This window comes from Cherax quadricarinatus, chromosome 14 (genome assembly GCF_038502225.1).
Source record: "Cherax quadricarinatus isolate ZL_2023a chromosome 14, ASM3850222v1, whole genome shotgun sequence".
Taxonomy (NCBI): domain Eukaryota; kingdom Metazoa; phylum Arthropoda; class Malacostraca; order Decapoda; family Parastacidae; genus Cherax; species Cherax quadricarinatus.
In genome coordinates, this window is record NC_091305.1 from 6,763,532 (window position 1) to 6,784,357 (window position 20,826).

General features: G+C 40.2%; 1 protein-coding gene across 4 annotated transcripts in view; it reads left to right on the forward strand.

Annotated features, from left to right (window-relative positions):
• The window catches only part of SA1 (stromal antigen), a 219,519-nt gene that overhangs the window by 95,996 nt on the left and 102,697 nt on the right, over positions 1-20,826 (forward strand). For all 4 annotated transcript variants that reach the window (XM_070084815.1, XM_053786269.2, XM_070084818.1 and 1 more), the window contains exons 8-10: positions 11,423-11,553; positions 12,073-12,598; positions 12,870-13,088. In XM_070084815.1, coding sequence (XP_069940916.1) covers positions 11,423-11,553; positions 12,073-12,598; positions 12,870-13,088 — 876 coding nt within the window. The remainder of the gene's footprint in view (positions 1-11,422; positions 11,554-12,072; positions 12,599-12,869; positions 13,089-20,826) is intronic.

Sequence of the window (20,826 nt, forward strand, 5' to 3'; positions counted from 1 at the left end):
ACCAGGAACATCTGTAGAGGGAGGAGAGGTATGAACGAGATTAGTGCGAAGAGTGTTAGTCTGGCGGAAGGTAAGCTTAATGTCTAAGGGACGGAGAGAATTGTTGAGATTAGAAAGACCGGAAATGTAGGGAAGGCAGAGGATAGAAGAATTCCCATGAGTAGAGAGTTTGGGAGAGAAGAAATTGCATTTAGCGCGTGAGAGGGCAGAGTCTATGAAATGGGAAGGGTAGCCAAGACGGGAGAACGAATTATGAAGAGTGGAAATTTCTGCTGGAAGGAACTGAGGATCACAGATGCGGAGGGCACGGAGAAAGAGGGAGATAAGAACACTTTTCTTGACAGGGGAAGCATGATAGGAAAAGTAGTGAATGTACATGCCACTGTGCATAGGTTTACGGTAAACGGAAAAGGAAAAACCTGTATCTGAGCGGTGGACATGGACATCAAGGAAAGGAAGTAAGGAATTAGATTCCCATTCAGCTTTAAACTTTATGGAAGGGGCAAGATTATTAAGAGCTTCAAGAAAAGGTTGGAAGAGACTGGAGTCATGAGGCCACAGAGCAAAGATGTCATCCACATAGCGGAGCCAGAGTGAAGGTTGCACATCGAGGGTAGGAAGAAGAACAGTCTCGAAGTATTCCATGTAAAGATTAGCAAGGACAGGAGAGAGAGGAGAGCCCATAGCGACACCGAAGGTTTGAGAATAATATTTCCCTTGGAAGGAAAAGGAGTTAGAGTCCACACAGAGGCAGATCAGATCAAGAAAGACATCAGTGGGGATAGGGAGATGAAGAAACCCTTCATGGGCCTTCTCTCTAAGGAAATCAAGGACATCATCAAGAGGGACATTGGTGAAGAGGGACTCAACGTCAAGACTAAGCATCTTACAGGTTGGGAGAGAGCGAACCCGTTCAATGAAGTCTTGAGAGTGACGGAGGTGGGCAGGAGAAAAAGTACCAAGAAAGGGAGTGAGGGTTTTGGCCAGCCAAGAAGCAAGAGAATAAGAGACAGAACCTCTAGAGGATATGATAGGACGAAGAGGAATATCAGGTTTATGAGTTTTGGGAAGACCATAGAAATAGGGAAGAGAGGGACAGATGACACGAAACCGTTGAACAAGGTCAAAGTCAGGAGGACAGAGGTCGGAGAGAGTCCTTAGTTTTTTGTTGAAAGTTCTCTTGATGCGATTAAGAGGGTTGGAAACGAGAGGAGTGTAGGTGCGTGAGTCAGAGAGCAAGACATCAGCTTTACGGAGGTAATCCTCGCGATCAAGGATAACTACCGAATTACCTTTGTCAGAAGATAGTATGACAATGTTAGTGTTGGATTTAAGAGAAGAAAGGGCAAGTTGGTAACGGCGTGGAAGGTGGTGATTCTTGGAAAACAGACTAACAAGAGCGGGAAGGAGAGCACCACGAAAAGTGGACAAGTCAGGAAGATTACGGAAGCGAGATTGACGAAAGGAATCAAAAGAGCTAATCAGGGAAATACCAGCGCGAAGAGTAGGCGAAGTGGCAAAGGAAAGGCCAAAACCAAGAAGTTCAAGCTCATACTGAGAGAGTGAGACAGAAGACAGATTAGTAACACAGTCAGTGCCCTCCGTGCCCTCCGCATCTGTGATCCTCAGTTCCTTCCAGCAGAAATTTCCACTCTTCATAATTCGTTCTCCCGTCTTGGCTACCCTTCCCATTTCATAGACTCTGCCCTCTCACGCGCTAAACGCAATTTCTTCTCTCCCAAACTCTCTACTCATGGGAATTCTTCTATCCTCTGCCTTCCCTACATTTCCGGTCTTTCTAATCTCAACAATTCTCTCCGTCCCTTAGACATTAAGCTTACCTTCCGCCAGACTAACACTCTTCGCACTAATTTCGTTCATACCTCTCCTCCCTCTACAGATGTTCCTGGTGTCTACTCTATTTCTTGCTCCTCCTGTCCTCTTCAATACTTCGGAGAAACTGGTCGATCTCTTTCTGACAGACTTAGGGAGCACAAAAATAGTGTTAGGCTTGCCGACACTAACAATGCTCTTTTCTGTCACGTCAGAGATCATAGCCATCCTATTGACTGGTCTTCTGCTAAAACTGTCTTCCCTACTTCCAACTCGAACAGTCGCCGTCTAGTTGAATCCTCTCTAATACACAACTTTCCTTGTATGAACCTTAGCCCTGGTTTCGTCTCTGTAGATGACTTCCTCTCCCACTACATTGTAAAATGCTCCAAACTTCAGAACACCCGTGACTTAACCTGAATCATCACTTTTTCTTTTTCTTTTTCTTCTTCCTCTTCCCCTTTCCTCTCTCCTTTTCTCCTCTGGGTTGTCTTTCTCTCTCCTGTCTCGTGTTTCTGTTCCTTCTTCATTTATTTTATTTCACCACTTCCCCTTTCACGCACCTCTGTGCGCTTGCTCTCCCTCTGTGGGTATCTAGCTCTCTTGCAGTGCTCCCCTTCCTTTGTATTTGACTGGCTCGTCTTCCTTATTTCCCACTTCTTCCGCTACCACTACTACTACCTCTTCTTCTACTACAACTACTGTTGAAATTAAGACACATGTGCGGCGTCTGGTTGTCTTTGTTGTGGACGTTTCGCCATCCAGTGGCTGGCTGGATGGCGTTGTGTGTGTGTCTTAATTTCGTCCTGTCGGTATTATATACAATTCTTGTACTACTACTACTACTACTACCACCACCTCTTCCTGCCTATATATAGCCGTCCTGCTCCACCTCTGTTAGTGTGACTTTGTCAATGGTCCAAGTCGGACCGAAACGTCGTCGTAAGCTTCTCTCTTTTATGTGCGGGTTATTTGTGTAGTGTAAGGGGTGGTTAATTGCTGAGAAGTGAACTCCATTGTTTATGCTTAGATTTCTTTCATTTTTGGTGTATGTTAAGAAGCATCTTTCCATCATAATTTTCCCAAGTTTCAATAAGATAGTCCAACAAACAAATAAGATACAATTCCCTAGATCAAGAGCAAGAGCCCCTCACCAATGTCAAGGAACCTGTCTTGAAGTCTGCTCGCTTGTGGAAATTCTGCTCGCGTATGGAAGCAAAAAATCGACCCATTGACTGCTTGTATTTGGAAAAACTCGCACATAGACACACTCGCCAGTAGAGGTTCCACTGTATTTTCATACTCATATTTTTATTCCATGCTATAGTTTGTAATTTTTCTGTAAAAAATATATATCCTGTTCATATCTAAGTGCTTTACAGTTGAATTTCATGTAAATTCACATGTTTGATGGGTTAAAGATTTTAAGGGATTTTGCAAACAGAGAGCTTTTATCTTATCCCAGCTCATTTTCAAATCCTTGTCCTAGCCGTTGCTTTATTGTAAAGTAATTTTCTGTTTGTGTGTACAGCAATCAATATAGTAAACCAGTAGTTAGTCTTCTTCCTGTATATGAAGTTTAACCGTGTGGGAAACCTTGAAAGTATTAACTTTGTACATGACAGTAAAGACACCAAAATCCCACTGGTGTAGGATTTTTTTTTCTTTTTTAACAAACCGGCTGTATTCCACCGAGGCAGGGTGGCCCAAAAAGAAAAACGAAAGTTTCTCTTTCTAAATTTAGTAATTTATACAGGAGAAGGGGTTACTAGCCCCTTGCTCCCAGCATTTTAGTCTCCTCTTACAACACGCATGGCTTATGGAGGAAGAATTCTGTTCCACTTCCCCATGGAGATAACAGGAAATAAACAAGAACAAGAACTAGTAAGAAAATAGAAGAAAACCCAGAGGGGTGTGTATATATGTATATGCTTGTACATGTATGTGTAGTGTGACCTAAGTGTAAGAAGTAGCAGCAAGAAGTACCTGAAATCTTGCATGTTTATGAAGCAGAAAAATGGACACCAGCAATCCTACCATCATGTAAAACAATTACAGGCTTTCGTTTTACACTCACTTGGGAAGAACGTAGTACCTCCCTGGGCGGTTGCTGTCTACCAACCTACTACCTACAACTGGTGTAGATATCTTTTCTTAAATAAGAATTGAAGTGTATAAAAAACATTTCTAAAATAAGAATTGCAATCAGGGTGAATTGTAGCTAAAAACAAATTGCCTTTTGCAGTCCTAAACTTTATCCAGAAGCTAGAGATAGGTTAGTTAACTATGAGGCCATTCTTGGAAGTAGTACACACTCAGTATGCCATCATGCTTGTGTCTCATAGGAAAGTTTGACATGCATAGTAAGTTGCTGTACTCTGGCCCTAAAACAAACACACACACACACACACACACACACACGCACACACACGCACGCCTGTCATACCACAGATTTAGGTAGCGCATTTTTATTGGAATGCTAATAGTGTTCCAAAATTATTCGGATGTGGCTCCAGCTTGTGATTACTGCAGACAGTTGCAAATAAAAAAAATTTTGATGATAGATGGTGACAGTTCTAGTAGATACTCATAGGTAATGGGGCTAGTAGATTGTGAAGGTGGTAGCATCTTCAATATGAAATATTATGGCTATAACTGATAGTGAAAGATAGTGTTAGTTGGTGATAGATGTTTTCAGGTGGTGATAGTGCTGGTAGATGGTCATAGGTGATGGGGTTGGTAGACTATAGAGGTGATAACAGATACAGTATGGAATATTACTGGTCATAAGTGATGGTGGAGGATTGTTTTAGGTTGTGATAGATGGTGCTTGGTGACTCAAGAAATCGTAATGACACAATTGCAAACAAACCATACCCCCGGCCGGGATTGAACCCGCGGTCATAGAGTCTCAAAACTCCAGCCCGTCGCGTTAGCCACTAGACCAGCTAGCCACAATAAGATTCATCCAACTAGGTATATTTCTACACCATAGGAAGGTTAGCACAGGCACCACTGGAGTTTTGAGACTATGACCGCGGGTTCAATCCCGGCCGGGGGTATGGTTTGTTTGCAATCGTGTCGTTACGATTTCTTGAGTCATGTTGACGGCAGTGAAGGGACTTGAGCTAGAGTTCATCACGGCCACGCTAGCTGGAGATTCGTCTGTAAAAACTTGCAATTGTGGTCACAGTGGTGCCTGTGCTAACCTTCCTATGGTGTAGAAATATACCTAGTTGGATGAATCTTATTGTGGCTAGCTGGTCTAGTGGCTAACGCGACGGGCTGGAGTTTTGAGACTCTATGACTGCGGGTTCAATCCTGGCCGGGGGTATGGTTTATGGTGCTTGGTGTCAATAGTGCTGGTAGGTGATGATGGTACAGGCTTTTATCCTTTGCTGTACTGCTGAAAAAGATCTTGGCCAGAGATTGAAATATGGTACCATCTCTTTTTTACTCTGTCTCATGTGGTTTTCTTCAAATCTTACACCATCTTTTTTCCAGGTGTAAAAAAAAAAATGTGCTTGTATTCTACCTGAGGTTTGAACTGCAAACAATATCTTGTGGGTTTATATACTGTGTGTGTCATCTTTTAGTAGCTCTGAGGGATTATCGCCCCTGTGATTCCGTTTCAAGCCTGCTAGTATTTGTTTTTATTTGTGTTGTATCTGTGCTAGCAGTTTTTATTTTTGTTATAGTTTTTTTTTTTCTCAACAAGTCGGCAGTCTCCCACTGAGGCAGGGTGACCCAAAAAAGAAAATACTTTCATCATCATTCAACACTTTCACCACACTCACACATTATCACTGCTTTTGCAGAGGTGCTCAGAATACAACAGTTTAGAAGCATATATGTATAAAGATACACAACATATCCCTCCAAACTGCCAATATCCCAAACCCCTCCTTTAAAGTGCAGGCATTGTACTTCCCATTTCCAGGACTCAAGTCCGACTATATGAAAATAACCGGTTTCCCTGAATCCCTTCACTAAATATTACCCTGCTCACACTGCAACAGATCGTCAGGTCCCAAGTATCATTCGTCTCCATTCACTCCTATCTAACATGCTCATGCACGCTTGCTGGAAGTCCAAGCCCCTCGCCCACAAAACCTCCTTTACCCCCTCTTTCCAACCCTTTCGAGGACGACCCCTACCCCTCTTTCCTTCCCCTATAGATTTATATGCTTTCCATGTCATTCTACTTTGATCCATTCTCTCTAAATGACCAAACCACATCAACAAACCCTCTTCTGCCCTCTGACTAATGCTTTTATTAACTCCACACCTTCTAATTTCCACACTCCGATTTTTCTGCATAATATTTACACCACACATTGCTCTTAGACAGGGCATCTCCACTGCCTCCAACCGTCTCCTCGCTGCTGCATTTACCACCCAAGCTTCACATCCATATAAGAGTGTTGGTACTACTATACTTTCATACATTCCCTTCTTTGCCTCCATAGATAACATTTTTTGACTCCACATATACCTCAATGCACCACTCACCTTTTTTCCCTCATCAATTCTATGATTAACCTCATCCTTCATAAATCCATCTGCCGACACGTCAACTCCCAAGTTTCTGAAAACATTCACTTCTTCCATACTCCTCCTCCCCAATTTGATATCCAATTTTTCTTTATCTAAATCATTTGATACCCTCATCACCTTACTCTTTTCTATGTTCACTTTCAACTTTCTACCTTTACACACATTCTCAAACTCATCCACTAACCTTCGCAATTTTTCTTTAGAATCTCCCATAAGCACAGTATCATCAGCAAAAAGTAACTGTGTCAATTCCCATTTTGAATTTGATTCCCCATAATTTAATCCAACCCTTCTCCCGAACACCCTAGCATTTACTTCTTTTACAACCCCATCTATAAATATATTAAACAACCATGGTGACATTACACATCCCTGTCTAAGACCTACTTTTCCTGGGAAGTATTCTCCCTCTCTTGTACACACCCTAACCTGAGCCTCACTATCCTCATAAAAGCTCTTTACAGCATTTAGTAACTTACCACCTATTCCATATACTTGCAACATCTGCCACATTGCTCCTCTATCCACTCTATCATATGCCTTTTCTAAATCCATAAATGCAATAAAAACTTCCCTACCTTTATCTAAATACTGTTCACATATATGCTTCAATGTAAACACTTGATCTACACATCCCCTACCCACTCTGAAGCCTCCCTGCTCATCCGCAATCCTACATTCTGTCTTACCTCTAATTCTTTCAATTATAACCCTACCATGTACTTTTCCTGGTATACTCAGTAAACATTCCTCTATAATTTTTACAATCTCTTTTGTCCCCCTTCCCTTTATATAAAGGGACTATACATGCTCTCCGCCAATCCCTAGGTACCTTCCCCTCTTTCATACATTTATTAAACAAAAGTACCAACCACTCCAACACTATCCCCCCCTGCTTTTAACATTTCTGTCATGATCCCATCAGTTCCAGCTGCTTTACCCCCTTTCATTCTACATAATGCCTCACGTACCTCCACCACACTTACATTCTTCACTCCTTCACTCCTAAAAGATGGTATACCTCCCTGGCCAGTGCACGAAATTACCGCCTCCCTTTCTTCCTCAACATTTAAAAGTTCCTCAAAATATTCTCGCCATTTACCTAATACCTCCCTCTCCCCATCTACTAACTCCCCTACTCTGTTTTTAACTGACAAATCCATACTTTCCCTAGGCTTTCTTAACTTGTTTAACTCACTCCAAAATTTTTTCTTATTTTCATTAAAATTTCTTGAGAGTGCCTCTCCCACTCTTTCATCTGCTCTCCTTGTGCACTCTCTCACCACTCTCTTCACCTTTCTTTTACTCTCCTTATACTCTGCTCTTCTTATAACACTTCTGGTTTGTAAAAACCTCTCGTAAGCTACCTTTTTCTCTTTTATCACACCCTTTACTTCATCATTCCACCAATCACTCCTCTTTCCTCCTGCCCCCACCCTCCTATAACCACAAACTTCTGCCCCACATTCTAATACTGCATTTTTAAAACTATTCCAACCCTCTTCAACCCCCCCACTACTCATCTTTGCACTAGCCCACCTTTCTGCCAATAGTCGCTTATATCTCGCCCGAACTTCCTCCTCCCTTAGTTTATACACTTTCACCTCCCTCTTACTTGTTGTTGCCACCTTCCTCTTTTCCCATCTACCTCCTACTCTAACTGTAGCTACAACTAAATAATGATCCGATATATCAGTTGCCCCTCTATAAACATGTACATCCTGGAGCCTACCCATCAACCTTTTATCCACCAATACATAATCTAACAAACTACTCTCATTACGTGCTACATCATACCTTGTATATTTATTTATCCTCTTTTTCATAAAATATGTATTACTTAGTACCAAATTTCTTTCTACACATAGCTCAATTAAAGGCTTCCCATTTACATTTATCCCTGGCACCCCAAATTTACCTACTACTCCCTCCATATCATTTTTACCCACTTTAGCATTGAAATCCCCAACCACCATTACTCTCACACTTGATTCAAAACTCCCCACGCATTCACTCAACATTTCCCAGAATCTCTCTCTCTCCTCTACACTTCTCTCTTCTCCAGGTGCATACACGCTTACTATAACCCACTTTTCACATCCAATCTTTATTTTACTCCACATAATCCTTGAATTTATACATTTGTAGTCCCTCTTTTCCTGCCATAACTTATCCTTCAACATATTGCTACTCCTTCTTTAGCTCTAACTCTATTTGAAACCCCTGACCTAATCCCATTTATTCCTCTCCATTGAAACTCTCCCACCCCCTTCAGCTTTGTTTCACTTAAAGCCAGGACATCCAGTTTCTTCTCATTCATAACATCCACAATCATCTCTTTCTTATCATTTGCACAACATCCACGCACATTCGGACTTCCCACTTTGACAATTTTCTTCTTCCTATTCTTTTTAGTAATCTTTACAGGAAAAGGGGTTACTAGCCCATTGTTCCCGGCATTGTAGTTGACTTTTACAACACGCATGGCTTACGGAGGAAAGATTCTTATTCCACTTCCACATGGATATAAAAGGAAAAGTAATAAGACCAAGAACTATTAAGATAAAATCAAAGAAAACTCAGATGAGTGTGTATAAATAAACGTGTACATGTATGTGTAGTGTGACCTAAGTGTAAGTAGAAGTAGCGAGACATGCCTGTAATCTTGCATATTTATGAGACAGACAGAAGACACCAGCAATCCTACCATCATGTAAAACAATTACAGGCTTTCGTTTTACACTCACTTGGCAGGACGGTAGTACGTCCCTGGGTGGTTGCTGTCTACCAACCTACTACTCTATCATATGCCTTTTGTAAATCCATAAATGCAATAAAAACTTCCCTACCTTTATCTGTTCACATATATGCTTCAATGTAAACACTTGATCTACACATCCCCTACCCACTCTGAAGCCTCCCTGCTCATCCGCAATCCTACATTCTGTCTTACCTCTAATTCTTTCAATTATAACCCTTCTGTACACTTTTCCTGGTATACTCGGTAAACTTATTCCTCTATAATTTTTACAATCTCTTTTGTCCCCTTTCCCTTTATATAAAGGGACTATACATGCTCTCCGCCAGTCCCTAGGTACCTTCCCCTCTTTCATACATTTATTAAACAAAAGTACCAACCACTCCAACACTATATCCCCCCCCTGCTTTTAACATTTCTGTCATGATCCCATCAGTTCCAGCTGCTTTACCCCCTTTCATTCTACGTAATGCCTCGCGTACCTCCCCCACACTTACATTCTGCTCTTCTTCACTCCTAAGAGATGGTATACCTCCCTGACCAGTGCATGAAATTACCACCTCCCTTTCTTCCTCAACATTTAAAAGTTCCTCAAAATATTCTCGCCATCTACCTAATACCTCTATCTCCCCATCTACTAACTCCCCTACTCTGTTTTTAACTGACAAATCCATACTTTCCCTTACCTAGGGTATTTGTATGTCAGCTTAGTTTTTTATTGCCATGCACATTGAGTGATGTAATAGTTAAGAGAGCTTTTCAAATTTAAATGCTTCCTTTTTTTAGATCTCAGACCAAGTGTCTTAAAATAGAATGGAAATTATGTAGTTGTAAGCACTAGTATTGTGAAATGTATAGAAAAGTCCCAATATATTTGTAATGATTATAATTTGGAAGGAAGGGGTAAGGGAGATTTTGTGGGCGAGGGGCTTGGACTTCCAGCAGGCGTGCGTGAGCGTGTTCGATAGGAGTGAATGGAGACGAATGGTATTTGGGACCTGACAATCTGTTGGAGTGTGAGCAGGGTAATATTTAGTGAGGTGATTCAGGGAAACCGGTTATTTTTATATAGCCGGACTTGAGTCCTGGAAATGGGAAGTACAATGCCTGCACTCTAAAGGAGGGGTTCGGGATATTGGCAGTTTGGTGGGATATGTTGTGTATCTTTATACGTATATGCTTCTAAACTATTGTGTTCTGAGCACCTCTGCAAAAACAGTGATTATGTGTGAGTGAGGTGAAAGTGTTGAATGATGATGGAAGTATTTTTCTTTTTGGGGATTTTCTTTCTTTTTGGGTCACTGCTTCAGTGGGAGACGGCCGACTTGTTAAAAAAAAAAAATAAGTAAAAATTTATAAAAAATTTCCCTGCCATCTTTTATATTCTTGAGACAGATAAAACAACAATCCTGCCAGAATGCATGGTTTTCAACATGATTCCACTTTATCCTCTTTTGGCTGTACGGAAATACTGTGTACCTCCCTTGATGGTTTCTGTTTACCTACTTACTTTTGTAGGGTCTGATTATTGAGAACTAACTTTCTTTCTTTCAACACACCGGCCGTATCCCACCGAGGTGGGGTGGTCCAAAAGGAAAAACGAAAGTTTCTCCTTTTCTTCTTCTTTCAACGTACCAGCCGTATCCCACTGAGGTGGGGTGGCCCAAAAGAAAAAACTGAAGTTTCTCCTTTTAAATTTAGTAATGTATACAGGAGAAGGGGTTACTAGCCCCTTGCTCCTGGCATTTTAGTCGCCTCTTACAACACGCATGGCTTACGGAGGAAGAATTCTGTTCCACTTCCCCATGGAGGTAAGAGGAAATAAACAAGAACAAGAACTAGAAAGAAAATAGAAGAAAACTCAAAGGGGTGTGTATATATATGCTTGTACATGTATGTGTAGTGCAACCTAAGTGTAAGTAGAAGTAGCAAGATGTACCTAAAATCTTGCATGTTTATGAGACAGAAAAAGGGACACCAGCAATCCTACCATCATGTAAAACAATTACAGGCTTTCGTTTTACACTCACTTGGCAGGATGGTAGTACCTCCCTGGGCGGTTGCTGTCTACCAACCTACTACTTAGCAATGGGCTAGTAACCCCTTCTCCTGTAGACATTTACTAAAAAAGGGAAGAAGAAAACTAACTATAATAATCAAATAAAATGTGTAAATTATAAAAGCCTTCTGTGTTTGCTTGCTCAGTACAAGTTAATTAAGAATGGTGTTGGAAGTTTTTTATTTATATTAATATGCTTTACAATATCTTTTTAGTCTCGTGAGAAGCGTGCATCGGATCGTTTGGAATCTTTAATGTCAAAGAGACAAGAGCTGGAAGAAAATATGGATGAAATTAAGAACATGTTAACATACATGTTTAAATCCGTTTTTGTTCACAGATACAGGTTTGTTTGTTATCTTGATATTTCTCTTTCAAGCAGTAAAATGTAAGGTCAAAAGAAATATTTATGTTAATTTGTAGTATTGAAAGTAAATACGTTGAAAAGTTTAGTTTTACAATTACAGCCTCTCCTCACTTAGCGATGTACTCGTTTGCTGACCACTCAGACTTATGACCAGCTCTCCAACCAGTTTGCAAACCTTAATAATGTATATTAGAGCTGATTTCCTTTATTCTGTTTATTACAGTATACAGTAAGCTACTGTATAAACATATAAAAATATACCAGAAATGTTATAAATGGTGCAAAAGTGACATTAAAAAAATATCTAAAGATGGTTGACACAAACCCACTACCAGTATAGTATGCTCCTTGCTTAATGATCAATTTGCTTACCGACCTACTCTTAGGCACAGAACTCTGTCGTTAAGTGAGGAGAGGATGTATAGTAGTGTATATATGTACAGTAATAGTCAGTTTGATTTATGATCTTATTAATTTCATGTTTTTTCTTTTAATCAGGGATACTCTGCCTGAGATCCGCTCCATTTGCATGGCTGAAATTGGACTGTGGATGAAAAAGTTTCACCAGAATTTTTTGGATGATTCTTACCTTAAGTACATTGGCTGGACACTTCATGATAAAGTTGGTGATGTACGTTTGAAGTGCTTGCAAGCACTGCAGCCCTTATATGCTAGTGAAGAACTCCAGGGTAAATTGGAACTGTTCACTAGTAAGTTTAAAGATCGCATCGTAGCTATGACACTTGATAAGGAGTATGATGTGAGTGTTCAAGCAGTGAAATTAGTCATCTCCATTCTGAAACATCACAGAGATATGTTAACAGACAAAGACTCTGAGCATGTCTATGAATTGGTGTACTCATCCCATCGTGCTGTGGCACAAGCAGCAGGAGATTTTCTCAACGAACGTCTTTTCATTCCTGATGACGATGCTGTGGCTTCCTTAAGGACAAAGCGTGGCAAGAAGCGCCGGCCAAATACTCTTCTTATTCGAGATCTTGTGCAGTTCTTCATTGAGTCAGAGGTATGGGAGAGGATTTCTTTTATTGTTTTCCTCATCATTTCTTCTAGTTATCAGTCAGTTTATCATTTTATGGTATAGTCTCTAAGCACACATGAGCAGTTACAAATAAGTAATTACATGTTTGCAAATGTGCACATGCAGTTTGTATAAAGCATGTGAAATTTTTCACTAATATGAGAAGTAAATGCCTAATATAATTCTTAGTATTGTATATGTTATATTGCTCTTATATGCAAGTATCCTGTAACAGTGATAACTCATAATTTTTTAGCTACATGAACATGGAGCATATTTGGTGGATTCTCTAATTGAGAGTAATGAGATGATGAAAGACTGGGAGTGTATGACAGACCTATTGTTAGAAGAACCAGGCCCATTGGAGGAACCACTTGATGATCGGCAAGAGACTAGCCTCATTGAGATAATAGTGTGCTGTATCAAGCAAGCTGCAACTGGTGAGCCTCCAGTTGGACGAGGACCAACAAGAAAGGTACAGTGTACTTGTTTTCCTTTTAACTTTTTCTTAATTTTTTTTTCATCTTCTCTACTTGTACAGTGGAACCTCAAAAATCAAACTGCTCCCAACACAGCCAATTATGTAAGTGTATTTTTGTAAGTGCTTTTATAAGTGTATTTTTGAAGGTCTGAAATGGACTAATCTAATTTACATTATTCCTGATGGGAATAAATTCATTCGGTAAAGGCACTCGAACAGCCTTCTTGACTGAAGAAAGTTCGATATTTGAGGTTCCACTGTACTGCTATTGTAGGGTCCCACTTTACAGTGTTCCGCTGATTCAACAGTTTTCAGTTATATCCATTGTCCATTATGTTAAGTGCTTGTTCTGCTTTTCCTACATTTTTCAGCCTGACTCACTCAACAGCTGAGTCAGGGAAGGGCATTCGGCTCCATTTTATTGTCAGCATTTGTGCACTCTGCATCTGTGTGTATTCTGGCGATTTCCCAAAGTTTCAAACTTTTCATTTTTTTTTTTTTTTTTTTTTTTTTTTTTTTTTTCAACAAGTCGGCAGTCTCCCACTGAGGCAGGGTGACCCAAAAAAGAAAATACTTTCATCATCATTCAACACTTTCACCACACTCACACATTATCACTGCTTTTGCAGAGGTGCTCAGAATACAACAGTTTAGAAGCATATATGTATAAAGATACACAACATATCCCTCCAAACTGCCAATATCCCAAAACCCCTCCTTTAAAGTGCAGGCATTGTACTTCCCATTTCCAGGACTCAAGTCCGACTATATGAAAATAACCGGTTTCCCAGAATCCCTTCACTAAATATTACCCTGCTCACACTCCAACAGATTGTCAGGTCCCAAGTATCATTCGTCTCCATTCACTCCTATCTAACACGCTCATGCACGCTTGCTGGAAGTCCAAGCCCCTCGCCCACAAAACCTCCTTTACCCCCTCTTTCCAACCCTTTCAAGGACGACCCCTACCCCTCCTTCCTTCCCCTATAGATTTATATGCTTTCCATGCCATTCTACTTCGATCCATTCTCTCTAAATGACCAAACCACCTCAACAACCCCTCTTCTGCCCTCTGACTAATACTTTGATTAACTCCACACCTTCTCCTAATTTCCACACTCCGAATTTTCTGCATAATATTTACACCACACATTGCCCTTAGACAGGACATCTCCACTGCCTCCAACCGTCTCCTCGCTGCTGCATTTACCACCCAAGCTTCACATCCATATAAGAGTGTTGGTACTACTATACTTTCATACATTCCCTTCTTTGCCTCCATAGATAACGTTTTTTGACTCCACATACACCTCAACGAACCACTCACCTTTTTTCCCTCATCAATTCTATGATTAACCTCATCCTTCATAAATCCATCCGCCGACACGTCAACTCCCAAGTATCTGAAAACATTCACTTCTTCCATACTCCTCCTCCCCAATTTGATATCCAATTTTTCTTTATCTAAATCATTTGATACCCTCATCACTTTACTCTTTTCTATGTTCACTTTCAACTTTCTACCTTTACACACATTCTCAAACTCATCCACTAACCTTTGCAATTTTTCTTTAGAATCTCCCATAAGCACAGTATCATCAGCAAAAAGTAACTGTGTCAATTCCCATTTTGAATTTGATTCCCCATAATTTAATCCCACCCCTCTCCCGAACACCCTTGCATTTACTTATTTTACAACCCCATCTATAAATATATTAAACAACCATGGTGACATTACACATCCCTGTCTAAGACCTACTTTTACCGGGAAGTATTCTCCCTCTCTTCTACACACCTTAACCTGAGCCTCACTATCCTCATAAAAGCTCTTTACAGCATTTAGTAACTTACCACCTATTCCATATACTTGCAACATCTGCTACATTGCTCCTCTATCCACTCTATCATATGCCTTTTCTAAATCCATAAATGCAATAAAAACTTCCCTACCTTTATCTAAATACTGTTCACATATATGTTTAAATGTAAACACTTGATCTACACATCCCCTACCCACTTTGAAGCCTCCCTGCTCATCCGCAATCCTACATTCTGTCTTACCTCTTATTTTTTTCAATTATAGCCCTACCATATACTTTTCCTGGTATACTCAGTAAACTTATTCCTCTATAATTTTTACAATCTCTTTTGTCCCCTTTCCCTTTATATAAAGGGACTATACATGCTCTCTGTCAATCCCTAGGTACCTTCCCCTCTTTCATACATTTATTAACCCTTTGAGGGTTTTCGTCGTACTAGTACGTCTTACGCGTAGGGGTTTTTGACGTACTAGTACTCATAAATTCTAGCGACCTCAAATCTAGTGGGAGAAAGCTGGTAGGCCTTCATATGAAAGAATGGGTCTATGTGGTCAGTGTGCACAGTCTAAAAAAAATCCTGCAGCACACGGTGCATAATGAGAAAAAAAAAACTTTTTCCATTTTTTTTTAATAAATCAGCGACTTTGCAGTGTATTTTCGTATAGTATTTATTGTTGTATTCTAGTTTTCTTGGTCTCATTTTATAGAATGGAAGACATATTACTGAAATTGAGATGATTTTGACTGGTTTTACAATGAAAGGTGCCTTGAAATTGAGCTCAAAGTAGCAGAAATGTTCGATTTTTACCAAACTTCAAAAGTAAACAAATCGTGCCAAGCGTGCAATACACGTCAACTGGTGAGTCTAATATTCTTTCACAAGTGCACCAATAATATTTATACCATTTTTTACACTAATGCAGTAGTCTGCATAACAGTAAATCTTATATTTTTTGTGAGAATAAAAATTCAAAGTGGAAAGCAAAAGAATATAAGAGGGGCCTTGAGACGTGACTAATGACTAGAGGAAATGTCATTTTAGTGCCAGGAATGTCTTTCTTGTTTATTCTGGACCCTATTCCGAAATTGGCAGCTTTTGAAATTTGTGTGAAATTGGCAAAATTGCTAAATTCTGACCACTGTACTGGATAGTTGAATTTATAAATGGGTGGTTTCTTGCACCCATTCGATAGAAAAAATGGAGTTCTAGCGAAATATTCATGTTTTTTGTCGACTAGTACAGTGAAATTGGCCGAAAATGGGGCTCAAAGTGGGCAAAATCGCCGATCCGTAAACATCGCCGAGACCGCTAACTTTGCGAGAGCATAATTCCGTAAGTTTTCTATCAAATTTCAAACTTTTGGTGTCGTTATGATCGGGAAAAGATTCTCTATCTTTTCATAAGAGAAAATAATTTTTTTTTTTTTTTAAATTTGGCCGACCCTGAGAACGAGTTTCGGAGAGGGCCTGTCGACCCTCAAAGGGTTAAACAAAAGTACCAACCACTCCAACACTATATCCCCCCCTGATTTTAACGTTTCTGTCATCCCATCAGTTCCAGCTGCTTTACCCCCTTTCATTCTACGTAATGCCTCACGTACCTCCACCACACTTACATTCTGCTCTTCTTCACTCCTGAAAGATGGTATACCTCCCTGGCCAGTGCACGAAATTACCGCCTCCCTTTCTTCCTCAACATTTAAAAGTTCCTCAAAATATTCTTGCCATCTACCTAATACCTCCCTCTCCCCATCTACTAACTCCCCTACTCTGTTTTTAACTGACAAATCCATACGTTCCCTAGGCTTTCTTAACTTGTTTAACTCCAAATTTTTTTCTTATTTTCATTAAAATTTCTTGACAGTGCCTCTCCCACTCTATCATCTGCTCTCCTTTTGCACTCTCTCACCACTCTCTTCACTTTTCTTTTACTCTCCATATATTCTGCTCTTCTTATAACACTTCTGCTTTGTAAAAACCTCTCATAAGCTACCTTTTTCTCTTTTATCACACCCTTTACTTCATCATTCCACCAATCACTCCTCTTCCCTCCTGCTCCCACCCTCCTGTAACCACAAACTTCTGCCTCACATTCTAATACTGCATTTTTAAAACTATTCCAACCCTCTTCAATCCCCCCCACTACTCATCTTTGCACTAGCCCACCTTTCTGCCAATAGTCGCTTATATCTCGCCCGAACTTCCTCCTCCCTTAGTTTATACACTTTCACCTCCCTCTTACTTGTTGTTGCCACCTTCCTCTTTTCCCATCTACCTCTTACTCTAACTGTAGGTACAACTAAATAATGATCCGATATATCAGTTTCCCCTCTATAAACATGTACATCCTGGAGCCAACCCATCAACCTTTTATCCACCAATACATAATCTAACAAACTACTTTCATTACGTGCTACATCATACCTTGTATATTTATTTATCCTCTTTTTCATAAAATATGTATTACGTATTACCAAATTTCTTTCTACACATAGCTCAATTAAAGGCTCCCCATTTACATTTACCCCTGGCACCCCAAATTTACCTTAAACTCCCTCCATAACATTTGTACCCACTTTAGCATTGAAATCCCCAACCACCATTACTCTCACACTTGATTCAAAACTCCCCAACGCATTCACTCAACATTTCCCAGAATCTCTCTCTCCTCTACACTTCTCTCTTCTCCAGGTGCATACACACTTACTAACCCACTTTTCACATCCAATCTTTATTTTACTCCACATAATCCTTGAATTTATTCATTTGTAGTCCCTCTTTTCCTGCCATAACTTATCCTTCAACATTATTGCTACTCCTTCTTTAGCTCTAACTCTATTTGAAACCCCTGACCTAATCCCATTTATTCCTCTTCCTTGAAACTCTCACCCCCTTCAGCTTTGTTTCACTTAAAGCCAGGACATCCAGTTTCTTCTCATTCATAACATCCACAATCATCTCTTTCTTATCATTTGCACAACATCCACGCACATTCAGACTTCCCACTTTGACAGTTTTCTTCTTATTCTTTTTAGTAATCTTTACAAGAAAAGGGGTTACTAGCCCATTGTTCCCGGCATTTTAGTTGACTTTTACAACACGCATGGCTTACGGAGGAAAGATTCTTATTCCACTTCCCCATGGATATAAAAGGAAAAGTAATAAGACCAAGAATTATTAAGATAAAATCAAAGAAAACTCAGATACGTGTGTATAAATAAACGTGTACATGTATGTGTAGTGTGACCTAAGTGTAAGTAGAAGTAGAAAGACATGCCTGTAATCTTGCATATTTATGAGACAGACAAAAGACACCAGCAATCCTACCATCATGTAAAACAATTACAGGCTTTTGTTTTACACTCGCTTGGCAGGACGGTAGTACGTCCCTGGGTGGTTGCTGTCTACCAACCTACTACTATAATATACGTAATAACTTTTCAAAGTTATTACATATATTATATATTTTTTATGTTAATTAAAATGGCATCTAATGGTAGCTGTTATAAAAATAGGAGTCGTAAGCCTTTTACTTTAAATGCCAAATTAGAAATGATTGAACTCCATGAGCAAAGCATGTCTATGGCTGAGATAGAAGGTAAGCTTGGTTTGGCTTGCCAAACAGTTAGTACCATTGTGAACTCCAAGGAGAAAGTGTTGAAAATTATATTTGCTACACCAGTGACCACTAAATTTATAAGAAAACCTGATAAACTTATTGTTGACATAGAAAAACTTTTGTAGATGAATTGTTCAGAGAACCAGCAAGTTGATAAATTAGACACATTTTCAACATTTGGGTATCTTTAATGAGGAAACGTTTTGCCACACAGTGGCTTCATCAGTCCATACAGGCTTATATACTGTAGGCAGGAGAGGTGCAGTAGTCGTAGGTGGTATCACATTTGACGAATGTGAAAATAGGTCATGTTCCAGTATATAGCCCACTTCCTCGAATCTTATTTGTTTCTTCGAAACAAATAAGATACGTTGACGAGTCAGATGATAAAAATGTGCCATCTCCTACATCCTTTCTACAATAAATATACTGGAGGGTCCCACTTATATGGCAGGTTAGGTTCCAGGCTACTGCCATAAAGCAAATCACCCTCCTTTTTTTATTTTCACTTAAATACATATAAATGCCTGATAACATTTACACTATCATATATTAAGTTAGCAATGGAACTAGGCATATATTAAGTTAGCAATGGAACTAGGCATATATTAAGTTAGCAATGGAACTAGGTCTGAAAGTAAAATGCATATACAGTATGCTCATTACTTACTGTAAAATATTTTTGGCCTTAATGTAGGGTGAGAGTTAAGTATTGTAGGACATCAGGAAGAGATGAAACCAACCTCTGTCAGCTTCAAATTTATCTCAGAAGCTTCCACACTTCTCTCAGCCTTCATAGATTGGAAGAGAATTAGGGCCTTGGACTAGATAATGGCTTGGCTTAAAGGCACGTTGTGGGTGGTGATTGGATGATGAGTGGGTGGATGGTGACTGGATGATGGGTGACTGGGTGGGTGGTGATTGGATGATTGGCGAGTGTGTGGTTGGTGGTGTAGGCAGTAATGAGAGTGGTGGGTGACTTAAGTGATTTTGTATGAGGGCAGTGTGTCAGGGTTAAAGACTGGGTAAGGTGTGGGTGTGAGGTCATGGGGTTGGATAAGGTGTGAGTGTGAGGTTGTGGGACTGGGTAAGGTGTGGGTGTGAGGTCGTGGGGCTAGGTAAGGTGTGGGTGTGAGGTCGTGGGGCTGGGTAAGATGTGGGTGTTAGGTCGTGAGGCTGGGCAAGGTGTGGTCTTCAGGAAGTGGAGAAATGGTGTTTGTGTAGGAGTGCTGTGGGGGAATTGTATGGGTGGGTTGTGTGGGGGTAGGTTGGTGGTTGGGATGATATGGGTGAAGGTGTGTGACTGGGGGAAGAATTATAAGGGTGGTTGGTATGGGTGGGGGTTGTGAATGGTATGGGTGAGGTTTCTGGGTGTGCAGCAATGGTGTGTGGCCATGGGCCACCATGCCTAATGCCAACACCTATTTTTCACACCCCTCTGTCCATACATTTTAGCTCTTACCCACCTTTACCCATCCCTTCAGCCACCTTTACCCATCCCTTCACCCACCTTTACCCATCCCCTCAACCACCTTCACCCATCCCACTAGCTCCCATGCTTCCACTTGCTATATCCCACACTCCCACCCACTACTTCCCACGCTCCCACCTACTGCTTGAAATCTTGAAATTGTAATAAATTTGAAATGAATATGGCATCTTCCTGTCAATTCCACACCCTAATTGCTGGTAGGGAAGCTGGTGGTGGAACATCAAGGTCCTGGCTTTATTGTTTACCAATGCTAGTTATGCAGTGTAGTGTTACCCATGATTCACTGCACGGAGCCGTCTGGTTTTAGAGTTTTTCAGGTTAAGAAGAGGTTTAACCCTTTGACTGTCGCAACCCCCAATCCTGAGGTGTCTCCTGGTGTCGCAAAATTTAAAAAAAAAAAGATATTTTTTCTTATGAAATGATAGAGAATCTTTTCCCGATTGTAATGACACCAAAAAAACTAAATTTGATGGAAAACTGACGGAATTATGCTCTCGCGAATTTAGCGACCTCAGCGCTGTTTACAAATCGGCGATTTCGCCCACTTTGAGCCCTATTTTCGGCTAATTCCATTGTTCCAGTCACCCAAACTCATAGCTATTTCTTTAGAACTCCATTTTTTCTATCGATTGAGTACAAGAAACTGCCCATTTACCGATTTCAACTACCTACTAATGTGGTCAGAAATTTGCAATTTGGCCAATTTCACGAAAACTAAAAAATATGACAATTTCAAAATAAGGTCCAGAATGAACAATGCAGACATTCCTGGCTCTAAAATAACATTTTCTTTGCTCATCA